Genomic DNA, 19,366 nt, shown 5'->3' with positions numbered 1-19,366 from the left:
ATTAAATTTCATTGTTTTATTATTTCACAGGCAAACGGCTTAATTTTTTTTATGGTTACCACAATGTATTCGAATGAACTTCAAGTATGTCACAATTAAATATGTGCTAGTTAAAATATAGAAATTTAATTAGTGAAATATGTATCAATTTATGTTATTATTTATGTCAACTTATGTATATATATGTCAAATTATGTTTATATTTATATATATCAACTTAGATTCGATGAATCAGATATTCAAATGTTATATTTACTCAAGCAAAGTGCTTGTTTTTCTATTAGCTACCACATCGACTGCTAAATTCAAAATGTTATTACTATAAATTTTCTGTAAATTTCTAGATGTATGGGATAGGGGCCGCTAAGTGGCCCAGGTGCCCAATTTTTGTAAATAAAGTAAGTAAAGTTCAAGTAGTTAAATAGCCGATCGGCAAATCACGAGCTAGCATCCAGGAAGCCACACCTTCTTAGCTTTTTGTAATTGCAGCTTGCTGTGATATTTTTCTTTAACAGATTCTCTTAGGAGCGGATTGTGCCAGAATCTTCATCATAGATCTATCCAACATCCGATGAATCGGTTAAAGCCGCTGTGTACAGAGCTACATGTAGTTTCTAACGTTCTAAGTAGTTAAGTCATGCTATACATTTTAAAAAGCGAGCAAAAAATAGTCAAATATTTGCAATATTTAGTTTGTAGTTATTTACCGTTATTTGAATTATTTTGGCATCTCTGCTACCAGTGTTCTCTCTTTTCCGTCTCGCTTTCACGCCTGCAACTGTTGTAGTTAACTCATTCCTTGCTGAAGAGGCGGATTTCTTCGTATTGATTTATATTTTGAAAAAAGTGGTGTGTTACTTATATTTAAATGGATAATTTAGAGCGTTAATCACCACTTTAGTTTTTAAAAAATTGGGATTTTCATTAATGTTAGTGGATGGACTCTCTTAAATGATTTCTAAGAAATTTCAGTTCTTTCTAATCTTTATTGATTTGTAATAAAAAGGAGTGTTATCGGTTTCGAATGGGTTAGAAGACGCAAATTCAAATACAACCTTATTCGTTACGTACCATTGTACAGAGAGCGCCAACAAAAGGGCCACCCTCAATTACTTTTAATCTAATGATCGGATCTTCACGTTCTGGGATTCAATCTTATTGGCTCGAGGGGGGTGACTTCAAATTAACTAATTAATTAGTGAATACGATATTTTTAGTTACGAAATAAGACACAAAAATGTACTTTCTCTGAATAAACATAAGGACACAAGAAGATGGAAAGTAACACCATCATCAATATTTTAATTATACATTCACACATCCATTTTTACAATCATGAGTAACAACATAACATTTTTTCTAAAGTAGAAAGTAACTTAAAGTTTTACCCATTAAACTGATTGGGGTAAAACGGGTGTCTCTTCTTACGTCATCTCACTTGGTAAGAGTCAGAACGATGATTATTGTTATTGTTTTTACGGATAGAGAGGTAGCGCCATCTGTTGCTACGAATTAACTATCCGTTACACATACCTTTTTTATGCTGAATCTCATAATATAAGGGATAGTCTCAATCTGGAAAATAGGGTCACCATAGTTCGACCAGTTCCAAAGTTTCGACCCCTTTTCATTTTAAAAAATGAACTTTTTATATGGCAATAAAATTCTAAGTTTGAGCTAAATTGGTCAAAAAATTACTGGGAAATTGAATTTCAAAAACGTCAGATATTTAAAATTCGATTTTGTAAACTCTTAGTAGTTGCATCCGTTTTTTTTTCTAACTGAAAAAAAAAACTTTGAGTGCTGATGATTAAGCTTATTTCATCTTCTGTAAAATCAGTCAGTTTTGAAGCCATTGATGTTTAAAAAGATTTAAAAATAAATCGACTTTTTAAAAATAAGAGATTCCACTAACGAGACTCAACTTAAAAACAACGTCTTACTAACTTGATTAATTAATATTTTATTTTATCTTATCACCGTTGTTAAACATTTGACCCAATTCTGAGTCTACGACTATCAAGTAGTATCAAGCTCATTAGACTTGTAATTTTAAGCCCTACCCAGAAGACGAAGGAATTCCTCTGGATCAAGCATTAGGACAAACTAGACTTTGTGGAGGAATTTTAATGGAACTAACCCGCATTTACGTTACATAATGGATTGAAAAACCTCCCATGGTTAGTCCGACAGCAAAAGGATTTTATCCCTTTATCCGTCTGCTATTGAGGATATTTTACGTCCGCACGGTGACAGCCAGGAGCAAAATTCGTATGAACTAGCCGCCGCTGATATTCGAACCTGGGTCACCTCAAAAATTCAATTTATGTGAAAAAAGGGTAAGAAATTACAATTATACTTAAAATTGTTCAAAATTCAATTTTTAATATCAAACAAAATAATAGAATATTATTGACTCGTTCAGCTTCTCTTAAAGAATAACAGAAAAGGCTAAACGCAAAATGCATCCGATTTCTTTATCTAATATCTTTGAATACCAAACCCCTCTCCAACAAATTTGAAATCGCATAATGAAACTTAATTGGTTACTAAACTTTCTTACTTCTTGATTTCAGAAATTGCATCATTATCGCATGGTTGCATTTGGCGTTAAAAATTTCAATTTTCAATGTACCTTTATAAATGAGCTGCCAATTTTTAGGCGATGGACTTTCTATCAGTTCTTTTACTAATCGAAGTTTGGAAGCTTTTCCTCGTTCATTATATAGCATCATAGTTTGAACCCAACTCAAAAGACAATAAAACTTCTTAATCAGAAAACGGAACAAATTGCCCTATCTGAAGGACTTTTTAAGTGAAGCTTAACCGTTCGCATTGGAAAATACTTAAAGCAAGAGCCATGGAAATTTCTCACCGTTAACCAGATGGAAAAATTTATGAAATAAAAACTACACGTTGTTATAATGTTACCATAAGAGCCCGAAGTCTGGTCAATTATAGATATTACCGGTAAAACCTGTCTTTCACCACAATGTCTAGGTTCGAAGTATGTTTTATTATGAATCCATTTCGTCCTATTATTTGCCGAGACACTTTGATGAAAGCAAGGGTTTGCAAGTAAAATATTGGATATACCAGACTAACATTGAACTATCGTTTGTATGTACTAAATAATTTGCTTTGTATTACTATCTGTTTATTTTTCTTAGGTAAATTAAGGAGTCAAGATACAAAGTTTGGGAAATTGTTACCGAAGAATCACAGAAAAGAAACGTTATATTGCCCAGTTCCTAACATTGAGAAATGCTTTGAAGGAGGTATGAATAAATTTTTCTTCGCAACGAATTTGTGAAACTTAAAATATGGAGAAGGAATGCAATCTAGAAAATATGGTCTTAATAGTTTGGCGAAGAGAACGATTTGAACCCTTTCACTTAATGTGCGCCCTCTCAAAGAGATCATGTTTTAATATTTTTATTTCTATTCGACTGAATCATTTAAAATATTGCAACATGCAATTACACAGAATAACAGGCTAGTCCAAAAAATGTGTATACCTTTCAATTTAAAATATTTCAACAATAAGTAAATTCAATAATGTACTAAATAATTTAATATCTTTTTACTTAGAATTTTTTTCTTCGAATGAACTATTTTTACAACTTTGAACACAAACTGTGTGATTTGCTAAGAAAGTTTAGGAGACGTGGGGAAATGAGTAAAAAGAAAAATTGGAAAATTAAGGGTATAAAGCAAAAATAAAGGAAAATATGAAATGAGAGGGAAAAAGCAATGAGGAAGAAAGTGATAAAACCAGTAGAGGATTATAAAAGAAAGGATATAAGAAACAAGTGTAAAGAGGTTGGACCCCAGGGTCTAAGGTATAGAAATTAAATTATGCTTCTAAACATTAGGAAAGACAAGAAACGTTATTAACTAAATTATTAGACTTTTTTAAAGTGGGAAATGATTTTCAGAGATCAAGGTTGGTAAATGAAGGACAATGACATTTTAGCAAAAGAAAATTTGAACTTAAGACTATGGACATACGTGTCATGTTCTTTAAGGATACGTTTGCCCAATATACGATAGACCACAATGACAAGTATGTCACAAGTAACCACAATGACAAGTAACCACAATTAGGATCTTGAAGGATGGTGAAATTTAATTTGTTTACAAGAGATGCAACTACTTTAAACTCAAAATCATAACAATTTTTGGCACTGATTTTCATATAATAAGGTAGAATAATCAAATTGCTAACTACTACGTAAGAGGAATTTCCACCACCCCAGGTAGCTTTCATTCTAATCATAGATTTGAGTTTTCTTTTGCTAAAGTCATTAAACACTTCTCTCCATTTACCGACCTTGAATTTTGGGAATCATTCCATATTTAAAAATAATTTTACCAATTTATCCATTGATCTTTCTTGCTACTCCTAATGATTTGAAATCTAATTTAATTTCTAAATCTTTCCCACTCCACCCCCTTACACTCGCCTTTTGTTTCCCTTCTTTAATTTTCTTGTTGAAGATTGTTGAAAATGCCAACATATTTTTTGTAAAAGGCAAATTATGTAAAAAAAAATGGGAAGGAATGTACAAAGCCTTTTTTTATGTTTTTGGTATTTAGATAATAAGCAGTACGATAACCAAGTGAATGAACAACTCCTTCTTGTGAAAAATTCCGCAGTTAGACAACATTTGATATTCTGACTAAGTTATAACTTTTACAATGCTGAAAAAATTTTGCACTAGGTCAGGAAATGTCTAATCCATGGAATGACCAAATGTTAATCTTACGCTATGTCATATAATGTATGTAGATATCAAAAAAAAAGTTGATTAAAAAAAAGAAATATTTAAATTTTTTTTTTAAACTTCGTTATTTCGTAAACTAAGTCAATTCTAGAATAACAAGAACAAGTTATGGAAAATTGATTACAATATTTTCAAAATTTCAATTCCAAAAATTTTTTCTTCGTGTGGAATCAATTTTTAGTTCAGACCTTGTGGGCCACTAATTTTCTGTGTGCATACTCCATTTTGTTTTCAAAATTTCATTTTTCCTCATACATCTCGAGCTTTTCTAACTACTCTGGAATATCAGCTTCGTCAAGATTTGTCTTTTAAAATTTACCCCAGTATATGCTGAGTTATAAATGGATGTTGTCTTAAGAAAAAGGCTTCGTCTTCTACTATTCATCTCATCCATTTTCTGTAAATAAATTATTCCTTTTTGCGAGTTATTCTTCATAATTTTGTTGCCTTTTGGAATATTGAACTGCCTTGATGATTCTAGAAAAAAAATTTCTTTAGTACCTAAACCCATACCTGCCAACTTTCACTCTTTCCGAGAATGGATTTTCAGAGTGGTTGTAAAACAATAAACGAAAAACAATCTGACTCAAAAATATATTTATATTTTGATCCCGTTGAAATTCGCTTGGGCAAGGATTACTATGCTTTCATATATTTATTGTAATTATTTATATGTAGTGGTGGTCAAAATCATTTATAATTACCATTATAATTCAAAAAGTTAATAACCTGAGTATTGCTACCACTTTAAATATGAAAATGAAATCTTCCGGAAAATCCGAAAGAGTTGGCAGGTATGTCTAAACTTCTCATACTTTTTTCGCTGTATATTTGGCGAATTTTTTATCGAAAAAAGAATAATATTATCTTGTTTTTGAAAGAAAACATTTATAGACAAATACAAAAATCATTTAAATATTTGTTTTATTTACTTTAGATGTGTCTTATAATAATTTTAAAAACAAATTTAAGCTTAAGTACTTATTCATTATAAAGGACCATGTTGACTTTTCAGAGTTTTTGACTTCTTAGTTAGTGTAAACTGTTACATAATTATTATTTGATATCTGCTTCCTAATTTAAACGGGTAATTTATTTTTAAAAATAATGCAATTGCGTTGTCATCATTATGAAAACAATGAATGGACAAAATTGTTATTTCTTATTGATATTTAAATTATTTTAATATATTTGAAGTGCAAGTAAACGCGTTTTTTAATTAGCTTAACCCAGACTTAATGTAGTTAACTACCCCATTTAAAGATAATTTATAAATATAAACAAACTTATAATTATTTTTATTACATGAATTTGGCTACTGAATTGGTTTATTATGATGAAATTATTTTGACAATTGCTTATGCTACTCTTAACGCACAATATTTGGTTCCTTCTGTTTTACAGAATTATGTTAAAGGTATATAAAGCTGTTCTTTCACTAGGAAAGAAACATTCCTCTTCAGTTACTTTTCCTTTACATTTAATAGAACTTAGAGACATAATATGAAAATCTTTTATATTTTTCTTTTATTTTCAGCAGTGAAAATTTCCCTGTGAACAAAAGATCGTTGGTTTTTGAGGACATGCTTCGCCAGTAAATAAACGTCCTTTAAACTCAAAATTTACTTATTCTGCAATAAATAAAAATTTAAAAAAAAGAACATACAGGTAAATAGCTTCAACTTTATTTAATTTCGCTAAAATCTATTAAAGACTATCTATTGTAGTAAAAACAAGAATCTATATAACATTCAGCTTATAATTTTAGCAGAAAAACAAATTCTCCATTTTTTTTTTCAAGCGTAGACAATGCGACCAGGTAATTCCACACAGTGTGAAATATGACTTCCTGTTGGAATTAGCTACTGTTTCCAAAAAATCTGAAGAAAAACTTTTGAAATATTATTTTTAAAAAAGCTATTCATTCACTGGCTGGTTTACCCTAAAGGAGTTAAGCATTTCAATTTACTTCTCGATTGTTATCAAAAAAACGTTGGTTATAAAAAGGTTCGTTATTACAGGAGATGACCGAACAAATCAACACTCCATGTTAATCACACTTCAAACCATGTATCTTAGGTTGCATAACAAAATAGCGGACTCCCTCCATCAGCTGAATCCAAATTGGAACGATGACAAACTTTATCAAGAGTCCAGGTTTGTATGATTTACTTTTTCCACGAAACAATTCATGGAGTATAAACTCTTACCAGACTGTACAAACGTTTGTACAGTAAAATAACATTTTCATTACTATACATTGCAAACAATATAAGTATAAGTATACTGATTTTCTATTCTCTGAAATTTACCTCATTTCATGCAGTACAAATACTATAACAATAAAATAATATTTCCTGATCCCTCCCCTCATTGTAAGTAATGTAAATATGAATTCGAAAATTCCGTATTTATTTAGGGGTGTCGGTAGGGCTAAAACCGACCATTTTCAATGTACCTTTTCTAAGAAACTTCTTATGATATCGCTTTGAAATTTATTATTTTTTGGGGGGGAGGGGGGGTATTTGAGATTATATCAGTTGTATGCTATGATAATGTTTTAGCGTTAACAGAAATACTTTTTTAAGTTATAAAGGATTTTTTGCTCAAAAATGATTAAACTTTTATAAAAATTTATAAGGTCTAAGTTCATAATTTAAACAAAAAGTTCTGCCAAAGATATGTATTAACAGTTATCAGAGTATAAACATTCATAAGCAATTTCTTGATTAGATGCTGAGAAAAGGTACATCGTAAAAGATCAGTTTTAGCATTATTGGTATATATGCCCAACTGACAGCATTTTTAAACATATTTTTCTTTCATTTTATTCATTATAATGTATTTTACGAAAATAGCTGACAAATTAAAATTTTTATGGCTTGAACATTTTTTTAAAGTGACTAACCAGGATTGCTACGACCCGTAAAAGAATAGTAATTTGTAGCAAAGTTTTCTCAAATCTTCTGAAAAAGGATTCACTTTAGCTTCTATACGAGATTTTGAATCTAAGGTTTTTGGCACCCATGCGGCAGGTACGAATAGCCCTCTTCAAAGAAGATTTTTCACCTAGTGGCAGTGACAGTAACCCCTTCTTTTACATTTAGTCCATTCATCGAAACAAGTGACGTAAATCTTTAATATGTTTGCTTAAATTACTTGAACGTAACGGTCGTTAAAATCATTTTATATCAAATTTATTAAAACAGGAATCGAGTTTGAATGATCTACGAGATCACTGTAAAAATACGATCTTCCGATAACCCATTCCTGGTAACTTACACTTTTCTCAAATAGAGATTTAAAAAATAATAAATGCTTTCACTTTAAATATTAAAACAAAAAATTTCCGAAAATCCGGAAGAATCGTTAGTTGAGGCTGCTTAAGACCCAATACTAAAGTATGGGACATTACCGGTTATTTACTGCATTTTTGTTCTTTTTTGGAGAATAGAAATTACCTAGTATTCCCTACAGTGATGTTTTTACGCTTTAGAGCCCTCTCTGCATTTGTTTATTAATGCCAACCCTGATGTTTTTTTTTTTTTAAACTTAAGGATCGCTATGCAGTTGACCGATCTGTGCTACCTTATCCTTGCGTTTTTCTTCCCTCTTCTGATATCATTAGCATCAAATATTAAGTTTTTAAATAAATTAATATGGAACCGAATAGTTGAGACATTCACTTAAAAATGTGGACATTTTCTGTATTGCAGTTACTTAAGATGCAATTATTTTGTAGGCGGATAGTCATTGCTTTGCATCAATATATCATCTATGAGGACTACTTGCCGTTTCTCATTGGTTCGGATAACATGGTGAGGTACGATCTCTACCCCAATTTCCAAGACGGATCTCTCTACAATGATGAAGTGGATCCTTCCATGCTGGTAGAATTCAGTGGAGCGGCGTTCCGTGCTCACAGCACTGTGTCTCAGTATGTGAGTGGATTCATGCCGCTATTGAAATTTCGCAATACCTACTCCAATGTGCAACTGATACACAACGGTTGGATGAATCCCTTGTTGACGGGCGCCTGCGAATTGCCATCGGAAAAAAATGACGAGTTTCAAGCGGAAGATATCTCTGATTATTTGTATAAGTATGGAAATAATATGCAACCTAATGATTAAAATATACAAATTGGAAAAACAATCGACATCTTTCAAGCTCTCAAAAACAAGTGCCCATTTTCCACACTTCCCAGACATAAATGAGAAGAAAAAATTATTTGAAACATAAAACGTAAAGTTGTCAAAAAAAATATAGAAAAAAAAAAGGTGAGAAACAAAACTAGAAAAAATCACAGTATCCTAGAGAGAAAAAGAGAACAAGGAAAACCACAATGGCCGAGAGAGGCAAATCGGGAAAAAGGGAATTTCCACGCACTGTGGTGATGAGAAAAGGACATTCATGTGAGCAAAACAAGATTCCAACAATGTACAGTAATTGATGATTTCTCGCATTCTTGATAACAGACTTATCTATCAGGTTTTTTTTTAGGTTAAAATTTAGACTTAAGGAATGCGATAGATATGTCCGTTATCAAGAATACTGCAAACAAGCAAAGTACGCGCCTATGCTGCGTTAAACGAGCAACATCCATTGCACGAGCAACTTCACGTTTTATAATTCAAATCACTTTTATTTCTTCTCATTCACGTCTAGAAAGTGGATGCCTGTTTTAAAGCGCTTGATACGTGAGGACTGTTATTTCCAATTTGTATATTATTGAAGTGAATGAAGTTTTTCATCGATTAATATCTTCAGTTTCTTGGGATTATCTATTTCATATGTAAGCTATTAATGATTATCTTTATTTGTTTTAAAACTGAGAAATCGAGAAAGCAGATTTGGAAGTACGTTAGATTAATTTATAAATGCATTGTCTCGCTAAACACGTCACGCGTTTACATTGAAATCTCTTTCAGGCCACCGCTGTACAAAGCGTATTCTGCTAAGTACTCCCACCGATATTTTAGTTGTATCCGTTGCTTCGCATCTGTTTCTCATCTCTCCACTTTACACGATCAGTTTGAATCTTTGCCTAGTAAAGAGGAGTATAACTTTACCCCTTATTCGTCGAAATTTCAAAAAAGGAAAACTTATTTCTTAGTGAGTCAAATAGCAGCAAACAAGAAAGTTTTTACGAGGCTCACAATAATTTTCTTAGTGTATCATTTTTGTATTACTTTTATAACAATTCAATAGTTTTGTTACTTCCTGTGAAATATCTTTTCGAATACATACACGTGGGACGGGTGACGCTGCAGTCAACGTGTGTTAAATGAGTTTTAACAAACACTTGTACGCACCTGGAAAAATGAGAAGAAAAAAATTTTTTATTAATATTAATCTGAAAATTTTTATTTCATTATGCAACCGGATTCTAAAAATAGAAGCTGATGTGGAAGTTCGTAGCTGTTTATTACAATTTTGATATCAGATTCCGGGTGCGTTTAAGAAACATAATTAAAAAATTGCAGTAATGTTAAATTAAGTGATAATTTGAAGTTTAAAAAAAATCGAAAAAATGCGGAACAGGCCTGAAAGGTAAAGAGGGAAAACTGGCATTTTATTTACAGTTGATTTCTGGGAAGGCACACATTTTGTCTCGGGTAAGAAATTGGTCCTGTCATAACTGTTAGACTCTTCCCGAAAACAAGCCAATAATGAAAGATTTGAATTTTCTAATTTATGTTGCTAGGGGTCCCGGTGAAACGTATGGTGGAGATATGACTGCAACAGACATACAGAGAGGAAGAGACATCGGCCTGCCATCCTATACTCAAATGCTACATTTCTGCTTCAACGGATTACAAATAAACGATTATTCCCAATTGTGGAATTCAGGTTTAATGACTGGAAGGAGCGTTCGAGAACTAATGGATCTTTACGAGTAAGTTCTTCATACCTTTTGCTCTGCTTTTCTTCCAAGCTGTAGTAGCAGTGGTTAAAAATCATTCAAAATGAAATGCATAAATTCAAGAATGAAATGTAATGCTGTTAATGCTTTAAATACCAAAATAAAATGCGAAAAAATAGGCAGTTATGGAGTAGAGATGAACACCAATCATCAGTAATACTGTAAAGTCTCACATCTTGAAATGATATTTTGCGTAGCAGCCGACCCAATTCTGAGTTTATGATTATCAAAGTACATCTCCGTAGCCTTGTAATTTTGAACCTAACGCAGAAGACAAGGGAGCTACTGAACCAAGCATTGGAACAAACTAGCCTTCGTGGAGAATTTTTTGATGGAACTAACCCGCACTTACGTGACGCGAGTGCTATCGCTGGGATTTAATCCTGGGTCACCTACCCAATGGGAAACTAATCATTGCATCTTGAAATGATAAAAGAAATTGCAGAAGCAAAATTTCTGTTCTATATACGGTTAGTTTACTTTGATTAATTTTGCCCGCATTTAAAATCTTTTCTGTAAATTAATAGAAATTTTTATGTATGCTTAAGTTGTTTGTATTTGAACAAATCTGTTTGTTGGATAAAATCATTCTAAATTAAATTAATTAAATCTATATTAATAAAAAAATATGAAATTTACTACCATTCTAAATATTAAAATAAAAATGTTCCGATAAATGGGAACAAGTTATACGACCTGATATCCCTGTAAAGGCAAGTAAACTATTCGTAATCATCACTTTTTTTGTCATTTATAAACAGAATGATTGCTTGTGTAATTTCTTGCGATGTTAAAAATTGCGCTTTGACGTTTCATTTCTTATGAATAAGTTATAAAATGTAATAAGTTTTGAAGGAAATTTGTAAGGAAAATTTGTTTCTCTTTCTGAAAAGAAGTTGGAAAGAAAATGTTCTTTTACCAGTTTTTTCATATCTTGAAGTTGTCTGAAAACAATTTCATTAAAATTTTTGGAGTGATAAGGGTTAAATCATTTTTGTAAAACTTACTTTCTGCCGAAGCAGCATCGTTTATCTTTTTAATTGATGTAAAAAGCGTCTTTTCGAAAAAAATTCACATTTTATCTAATTTTAGGGATACTAAAAATGTAAGAAATGGTCAAAACTCATTTTTTTAAATTATTTAATCGCAACTATACCACCTTTCATACTTCGTAAATTATTCATATTTAAAGAGAAAGCATTTTTTACGTGTTTTGATAGTGAGCTGAAGAAAATATGCTAAAAAACTTTGCTTATTTCAATCTCTTTTAATAGTTTTTTGTTTGTTATAAATGACCCTGTTATGAAATTTTAGTTGTCCGTGGCATCCTTATTATTAAGAGTTAACTACTACATTAATTTTTTACCTGATTAGATATGAATATGAAAATAGTTATTAAATAAATACAACTCTTAATATTCTTTTGATAAAATAGACAGTAGGAGACCAACTGCTCCGCTTTCTGCAAAAGCTTTAATAAATTGGTGGCGAATTAAATTGTAAAACTTGTAGATTAGGGAGATTCTTTAAAAGAGTCGTCACGGAGAGGGGGGGGGAGAGAACTCCAGAGTCATATTATTGGTCAAGCCTTTTACCTTTTCATCTCAATGTGTGAAGTAGTGGCGTAATTTTTATTATGAGTTTCGAAAACAGAAAGAAAAATTAAAGGAAAAATAATCATAGAAAAAAGTAAAAATAATTTGAACTATTTGCTGCATTTGCAACAACGCCATTGGCTGAATCGCGGCACCAGTAAGAATTCAGAGTTATGAACAGTTAGATAAACGACGGCAGCGCCAATCGCTTGAAGAGTTAATTACCTCGGCCTCGTAATAAACAGCAAGCTCACTTGGAATGACCATATCAAAAATATCATAGATAATGCAGCAACAATAATAATACAACCACTCATCTACAACCAGAATGTTTCATTAAAACTAAGAAAACGACTGCTGTATTCATCAATGATCAGACCAATTCTCACACATGCTTCAGCTGCCTGGATACCGAAACATCTCATGAAAAAACTCAACCAATGCCAGAACAATATGCTCAGAAAAATCACCTGTGCCAGACGATTCTTCAGAAATGCAAAGATTCACAAAGACCTTAAGATTTCCATTCTATCACAATATATTTATAAATTAAATGCAGATTTCTTCGACAAGGTCAAAAATTGTAGTGCAGCAAATTTTAACCAGATACTTAACTCTTTGAAAATTAAAAATACAGATCAAAAACATCTCACTTTACACCAGACGCCTCATATCACAATCATCAAAATAAATAAAAACCTCAATAAATTAGTCACATATCCACTCATAGCGTCAGATTCAACTACAATGATACTCGATCAAGCGTTTCCCCACGTTGACCATCAATCCCCATTCAAAGCCCCACAGCAAGCTGCTTCTTTTAATTTACTCAAGCAAGGTGCTTGAATCCTGTTAACAGCTACCACATAGACCACAAAGAACTAATTCGAAATAGAAAAATGCATGATGGATGGAATCCAGCTCTCAATTCAAGACAAGCTTGCAGAGTTATAATTTAAATTTATAAATTAAACTATAAGTATCAATATAAAAGTTTGAAAATAGTGATGAATAGTAATATTTCGCAGGTTCTTTTTCAGACCTTTCAATGTGAAATGATTTCACCATAAACCTTTCTTGGCATAAACGATTTTATTTAGATGCGTACTTATGCCACGGAACAAACATGAAGTATATAGAAAATAATAGTAATTAATCACATAATCAATGAAACTTCGCGCTCCATCATAGAACATTCCAGTCTTCTCTCACCAAGCTAGCGAACAGTCCCCAGCTTCTTTTTTTTTTCTCAAGTTTTTTTTGTATCTCGCAGCGCCATCTATTGTCGAGGATTCTTACATGAATGAATTGAATTTATCTGATAAAATAGCATCGCTGGTGAAAAAGTGGGCTAGGGGTCTGATTTTGGAATCTTCAGTTAGCTTTTCTACTTTTAAAATAGTGTTGTATTTGTATCTTTAATTTAAAATCTCTATGTCTATCTTTGTTTCGAATAAAAAATGGGACTCCACGCGTTTTTCTCAGTTATTTATTTTGGAAGACATTAATTTTTTTAGAATTTTCATTACTGTATTGGCAAAAGGCAGGGGCATTTATAAGTATCAGTAATTATAGGTTTGATATATGGGAGGTATATGGATCGTTTGTTGTTATGTGAGATTTTGGAGTCGGGACTTAGTAATTTATTGTATATTCCAGTGGCTTTAGCTGTTATCTTCTCAACATGATCATTCCAGTTAAAATATTTATTTATTGTTTGGCCCAGATAAGTGGCCTTATCAACAATAGGAATATCATTTCTAAAGAAAGTTAATTTATTATTAATAGTAAGTCGTCTATACTTTTTAATAATGAGAAGGTTTGATTCTTGGGCATTCATTCCGAAAAATTCCAGTTTGAACATCAGGTTTCAAAATCAGGTATTTTTGTTTATAGTTTATTAGTAGCATTTGCATAACTGCCAACTTTTAATCCCTTCCATAATGATTTTTCCCAGTGGTAATAATATGTAATTAAAATTTCAATTTCAAGCAAAAAGATACGTGGCATTTGAAAATGCTTAAGACGACGACAATGATGGTAACACATATTAATATTATATGCTTAATTTTCTTAAGAATAGTGGTGATCAAAATTATTTAAAAATTAAGTTTATAAAAGAAAAAATAGTATATATTTACTACCACTATTTTACTGAAAATAAAATTTGTAAAAGTTGGCAGGTATGCATTTGTAACAGATCTAGATTCGGCTATAATCCCTGTGTGGGGAGAATAGAATTCGACAAAAGGTACATCAAGATTGAATCAAGTTAACTTGTAAACTAGTGAATATATATCTTATATACCAGTGAATTGATGTTTAATAATCGTAGTGGTAGTTACGCCACAATACTCCCCTACCAGAATTTTATCAGGATAGAATTCGAGGAACGGATACCGCTAGTTGCTGTATTTGTGAAAGACCGGGAGAGCTGGATTAAGGTCACCAGCTTTTAAGCTTTAGCCATGAGAGCTATATTAAGTTCATAGTTGTGTGTGTGGTCACTCCTGTGTTGCTATTAGCAGTCGAGTATGTGCAGAAACCAGTTGTGTGTAAATGAGACTGAGAAGCAACAGCGTGAGGAGGACGATGACGCAGTCTCAATTAGCAAGTCAACTATTCAATGTGAACCATCCATCGAAGTAGGCTTGATCATATCACGTCCTTAGGTCACCAATGTGGGGAGAATAGAAATCGACAATGCCAACCTTCATTTTTCAAAAGGTACCTCAAGATTAAATCAAGTTAGCATGTCTTATAAGCGACTGAATTGATATTTAATAATCTTAGTGGTAGTTACGCCACACCCTGTATCATCCGCAAAATATGCAGTGAGGCTGTTCTAGTCATTTCTACGGGTGGGAAAATCATAGGTGTAAATTATGTATAATATTGGGCAGACCCCGGCTCTTATTATTCTATTGGATAAGAAAATATCGTTCATTTTAATTTTAAAAGATCTGCTTTTTAAGTAGTTGTTTATGAGAAAAATTAAGGCAGTTGGAATATTTAAGTTTATTAATTTATAAATTTATTTATGAAGCTGTCATGCTAGACTTTAGGTAGGCTTCAGTAACGTCTAACATTAGGAAGGCCGAAATATGTTTATTTCTAATCCCCGGCCCAATAAACTCAAAAATTCGCGTTATGTTATAACGAGCCCCCTTCTGAAAACCTATTGAGGTGGGGTTTAAGTCTGTTATATATGAAGAGTTCAAATATTTCACGAAGTGTTGATAATAAGCTAATAGGCCTGCAATTATGGGGCATAACTGGATCTTTAAGAGGTTTGGGTATAATGATAGCTTCTTTCCATTGTTTTTGGGAAATAGCAATTTTTAAGACATGAAATTATTATTATTGTAATGTGGTGAATATAATTATCAGGAATCGCTTCGATCATTTTGTTGGTAAATTTATCTCCACCCGGTGCTTTTTTTAAGTTTAGGTTTTTTGTTTTTATGATGTTTAGTCATAGTTTCAAACCGTTCCTGTGTTGTCTTTCTTTTTATCATTAAAATATCACCCCATTATGGGGCATCGATTGTCGGCGCCTAATATTTTGAATTTCTGGCCAGACGGTCAAGTGGTTAGCGTGCCTAACTGCGAGGCCAATGACTGCGGATTCGAATCCCGCTTTGGGCTTAGATGTTTCTCTCTATGTGTTATCATCTGTTGTGTGTGACCCAACATATGAACGTGTATTTGTGGCAGTGTGGCGTGGGTAGTGTTGCTCGCCTCCGTGACTTAGGTTCACAGGTGCCCACTGGGTAACGTTAAAGGAGCATCTTCCAAGGTGAAGAAGGAAACGCTCAGTACCAACCGTTATAGAGAAAAAAATATTTTGAATTTATAAGTCGGTGCTTTTTGCATTTTTAGTCGCCCGTGTTCTAGTTAAATCAAGGCTCGCCATAAACGAGTTCGTCTGTATTTCGCTTTTTGTTTTATTTATCTTTAACAATTTTTAAATGATTTTCAGTGATGTGCGTGATGTTGATTTGCTTATGGGAATATTGAGAGAAATACGTGATGACAGATCAGTATTCAGTCCTACTGCCATCTGCATAACCGCCATCCAGTTCTATCGTCTGAAGTTTGGTGACAGTTTCTTCTTCACGCACACCAACGGAAGAAATCCTTTCAAAAGAGGTATTCCTTCGTTTTTCTTTTTAAAAAAAAAACTAATATCTTGAACATTTAGTTTCTACTCTTTCCACTGTCTTGGCTTCTCCTGAGACGGCATCGCGAATCATCGTTTTTAATGTTTTAAAATGAGTTTTAAAATATTTGTATTTTTATATTTACGAAGACTGAGAGACAGTTTGAAAATAAAAATTTAATTAAAAAAAAAATAGTGCGCGTAAGAAGTTAAACTTCGTAATGTGAAAATGAAAATAGGAAGGGGTAGAAATTGATTTTGAGTGCAATCATATTGTTTCTTTGAGACAAGCTTTATCAACATTGTTTACAATTCACAACTGATCGCATCTTTTAATTATCATTTTCGAGTGGAGAAATATCCAAATCTATTACATTTATAATGGGATTATGATAACTAAGATACGAAATGTTTCAAACTGAAGACTCGGGAAATCGCAAAGATATATATGGAAAAATGCACGGCGAGTATGATGGGAAAAAACTTTTACTCCAACCATTACTAATTATTTATCTTCTGGGAAAATCACGTGACCTTTAATCTGAGTTAGAACAAAATATTGAATTTGACGAAATGTTGAATGCAATGCATTGAAATTTAACTTTTTTTTTTTAATTTGGTAGAAATATATACAATAACGTAATTTTTTTGGGCTACAAAATTTTCGATTCCGCTACTTTTTAATCTTAAATTCTGGCAACACTCTGATTTGTTTTTCTTAAACTAATGTCATCCCCTCGGCATTGCTATTTTAATACACTCTCCATTGTCTCATTTATCGTCCCCTGAATTATGAGGTTTTCATCATTCACATTCTGTCATCCGGATGCTTGCATCATGTTGACCTTTGTTTACTTCTCTTAACATGTTTACATTCTCAGTTATGGAGCCAAAGATGTGTAACCAGTTAGGATTGATGATTTCAACAGCAGAGAGAGCTGTACTCGTTCCTTCAGCACTCGGTCTACTCTCTCGCCAATTGACTAGCCTGCGTTTTGCTGTTTATTATTTGAGCTAGCAAAATTATAACTGAAAAAAAAATCCTTTCACTAAAGCAATACGTGTGAGATAAAAAAAATAACCTAGCTCTACTATGTACGCAATAATACAACAAGTCAGAAATAAAAATACAACTAAACAAGCGATTTCTTTGGATATCAATTACCATGTGTCTTCTTGCAGAAATCAAAATCTAAATTATTTTTAACGAAATCACCGTAATATTTACTAGAATCAAATAATTGAATTTTATAAATCCTAAAAAATTTGAGTTCATCCTCTTATATACCTTTGTGTTTCTGTGAATACAAAATGAAATGTTCGTAGGATTAGTGACAACAAACTAATAGTGATATTCTAACCGGAACTTTTTCTGAAGAGTTTCCGGTTGCTTGTTTATGCTTTCATTTCATTATTGAAATTATCATCCGTAGTATAAATTATTATTTTATTTTCCTTTATTTAGAACAGCTGGAAACTTTAAGGACTTATTCAATGGCTCGTCTCATTTGTGAAACAACTAGAGTGGAAAAAGTACGCAAGAATCCTTTTATGATTCCTTCTGGGAAGTTAGTATTATTTTTTTTTCTTATATAAAAATATAAATGTGCATAGATTCTAACTTATCAACTATTTGGAATGCTAAAAAATGTAAATAATAACGTTTTTTTTATACTTTCTCTTCAAAATGGTTTAGACAAATAGGAAAATTCTAAATTTATAAATTGAATACCAGTAAGTCAGCCAGAAAAAAATACTAAGAAGGATAGCAAAAACCAGATGGTTCGTAAGAAACGACACAATACACCCCAAAATAGATGCAATAGACAAACATATACTTAAATTAAATATCGAATTCTTTGAAAAGGCCACCTCTTGTTCTGTTTGCAAATAAATTAATTCTATGCTAAAATTTAACAGGAAACAAATAGCGACATACTTTTGTAGTGATATTCCCGACATCAATAGCATGTACATAAACATAGCTCAAGTTAAACCTCATATTTATCTGCATACACAGTCAGAGCCATACTTCATTTGCATTCCACAAAGTTCAAGTTAAGGATGAATGCGTTGAATGCCATGGGGGTCACCGGTGATCGGGGCTGAGTTTGTTCCTAGCGCCATGGGGGGGTCACCGGTCACCAGCAAAGCCAAAATTATTAGAAACGCATAATTCGAGTAAATTTTTAATTTTTTTATATTATTATCGTTACTAAAATGGTTTGAAGAAATGAATGCAATATAGAATACACAAAAATAGTTTTATTTATATAGACAGAGATGACAACTTGCACCGGACAGCGAATAAATATTTTCAAGTGGTCGTTTATTTATTGTGATTTTTGGTTTAATAAATTCAATTTAGTAGATTTTATCCACCATTATTTTTAAACAATTCGCAGGCTTATATAATTCACCACTTTTTCCAGATATATTATGCTAGGACGGGATAAAGAATAAGATGATAAAACTATTACCAAACAACTACATCTGCAAAATCACGCATATTTTTAATGTCTGCCTTGCTCATAATTACTACCCGCAAATCTGGAAAAACGCATCAGTCATTCTATTTCTCAAGAAAAATAAGAACCCAAGCTGCCCTGAGAGTTATCACCCAATCAGTCTACTTAACATACTTGGAAAAATATATGAAAAAATCATCTACAATAGAATAAAACCACTTCTTACAGCCCTCCCCGACGAACAGTATGGATTCCGACAAAAACTAGGTACCCAAACAGTTACTCCGAATAATAGACTATACTGGCAGAGCAATCATAAATAAAGAAACAATAGCCTTCCTGATGATCGACATATCCAAAGCATTTGATAAAGTATGGCACACTGGTACAATATATAAGCTCATACAGCTGAATTTTCCACCCGGCAT

The 19,366-nt window shown here is 32.2% G+C and overlaps 1 protein-coding gene across 1 annotated transcript in view; it reads left to right on the top strand.

Moving 5' to 3' along the window:
* The window catches only part of LOC107451827 (peroxidase), a 43,226-nt gene that overhangs the window by 20,293 nt on the left and 3,567 nt on the right, over window positions 1–19,366 (top strand). The window contains exons 6-12 of the mRNA XM_071186482.1: window positions 516–579; window positions 3,100–3,278; window positions 6,809–6,944; window positions 8,530–8,889; window positions 10,495–10,686; window positions 16,291–16,460; window positions 17,936–18,038. Coding sequence (XP_071042583.1) covers window positions 516–579; window positions 3,100–3,278; window positions 6,809–6,944; window positions 8,530–8,889; window positions 10,495–10,686; window positions 16,291–16,460; window positions 17,936–18,038 — 1,204 coding nt within the window. The remainder of the gene's footprint in view (window positions 1–515; window positions 580–3,099; window positions 3,279–6,808; window positions 6,945–8,529; window positions 8,890–10,494; window positions 10,687–16,290; window positions 16,461–17,935; window positions 18,039–19,366) is intronic.

This window comes from Parasteatoda tepidariorum, chromosome 10 (genome assembly GCF_043381705.1).
Source record: "Parasteatoda tepidariorum isolate YZ-2023 chromosome 10, CAS_Ptep_4.0, whole genome shotgun sequence".
NCBI classification, from domain to species: domain Eukaryota; kingdom Metazoa; phylum Arthropoda; class Arachnida; order Araneae; family Theridiidae; genus Parasteatoda; species Parasteatoda tepidariorum.
This window is presented reverse-complemented; position numbering and strand designations above follow the sequence as displayed.